Raw genomic sequence first — 769 nt, forward strand, 5'->3', positions numbered from 1 at the left:
GTGCAGAGCATGGCGAGACGAGCGCAGTGACCAGCAACTTATGGGCATACAGGTGCCCCCTTTTATCCATTTCTCCCTCCTCTCCTGCCTCTGGTTCCTCCTTCACGTTGTTTGCGATCTCGAGGTGCTCTGTTCTGCATCCCAAGCAGAACCCACTGGGGTGGACAGAGTTGGTCAGAGGTGCCTCTAGAGCCTTTGCCCAGCCCCCTGCAGGGTCCCCCGGCTGTGGGGCTGGTCACCTCGTGTGGCAGCAAAGGGAAGGGCCAGAGTTCCCCAGCCCAGGGGCCTCTGCTTCTTCCACAAACGGGCGACAGCAGACTTTCATCACGTAAGCCAGCACTATCTCATCGCTATGAAGTCCATACGGGAGTTTGGAAAGGTCACAAACCACAACTAACAGGGCTGCTGTGGAAGGGGAGGTGATGCGCGGTGGTGAAATGTCAGCACCTTCAGCAGTGGCCGTCCCCTGCCGCCAGCGCGGCCTGCAGGCACGTACACAGCAGGGGCAGGGCCAAGTGAAGCACAAGAGGAAGGATGAGAATGAGAGGGGTGCAAGAGAGGGTGAGCGTCAGGCAGAGATGAGGTGGAAGGGTGCTGCTAGAGAGGCAGCTGGCCTCAACCTGCTGCTCAGAGAAAGGAGGCCGAGGCTGAAGAAGGCACAGAGAAATGAGAGGGAGGCGGGCAGGAACAGAACGCGTCATCTGACGTGGAGAAAGAGGAGCTCTGCAGGGCTGATTCTTTGCCTGCCAATACAAGGAAACGGAAGCAC

The 769-nt window shown here is 58.6% G+C and overlaps 1 protein-coding gene across 1 annotated transcript in view; it reads right to left on the minus strand.

The window, feature by feature from the left end:
* The window catches only part of LOC110393518 (maestro heat-like repeat-containing protein family member 2A), a 12,093-nt gene continuing 11,773 nt past the window's right edge, over positions 450 to 769 (minus strand). Inside the window, exon 23 of the mRNA XM_021386418.1 lies at positions 450 to 743. Within this exon, the coding sequence (XP_021242093.1) occupies positions 450 to 743 (294 nt within the window). The remainder of the gene's footprint in view (positions 744 to 769) is intronic.

Source organism: Numida meleagris, chromosome 2 (genome assembly GCF_002078875.1).
Source record: "Numida meleagris isolate 19003 breed g44 Domestic line chromosome 2, NumMel1.0, whole genome shotgun sequence".
NCBI classification, from domain to species: Eukaryota; Metazoa; Chordata; class Aves; order Galliformes; family Numididae; genus Numida; species Numida meleagris.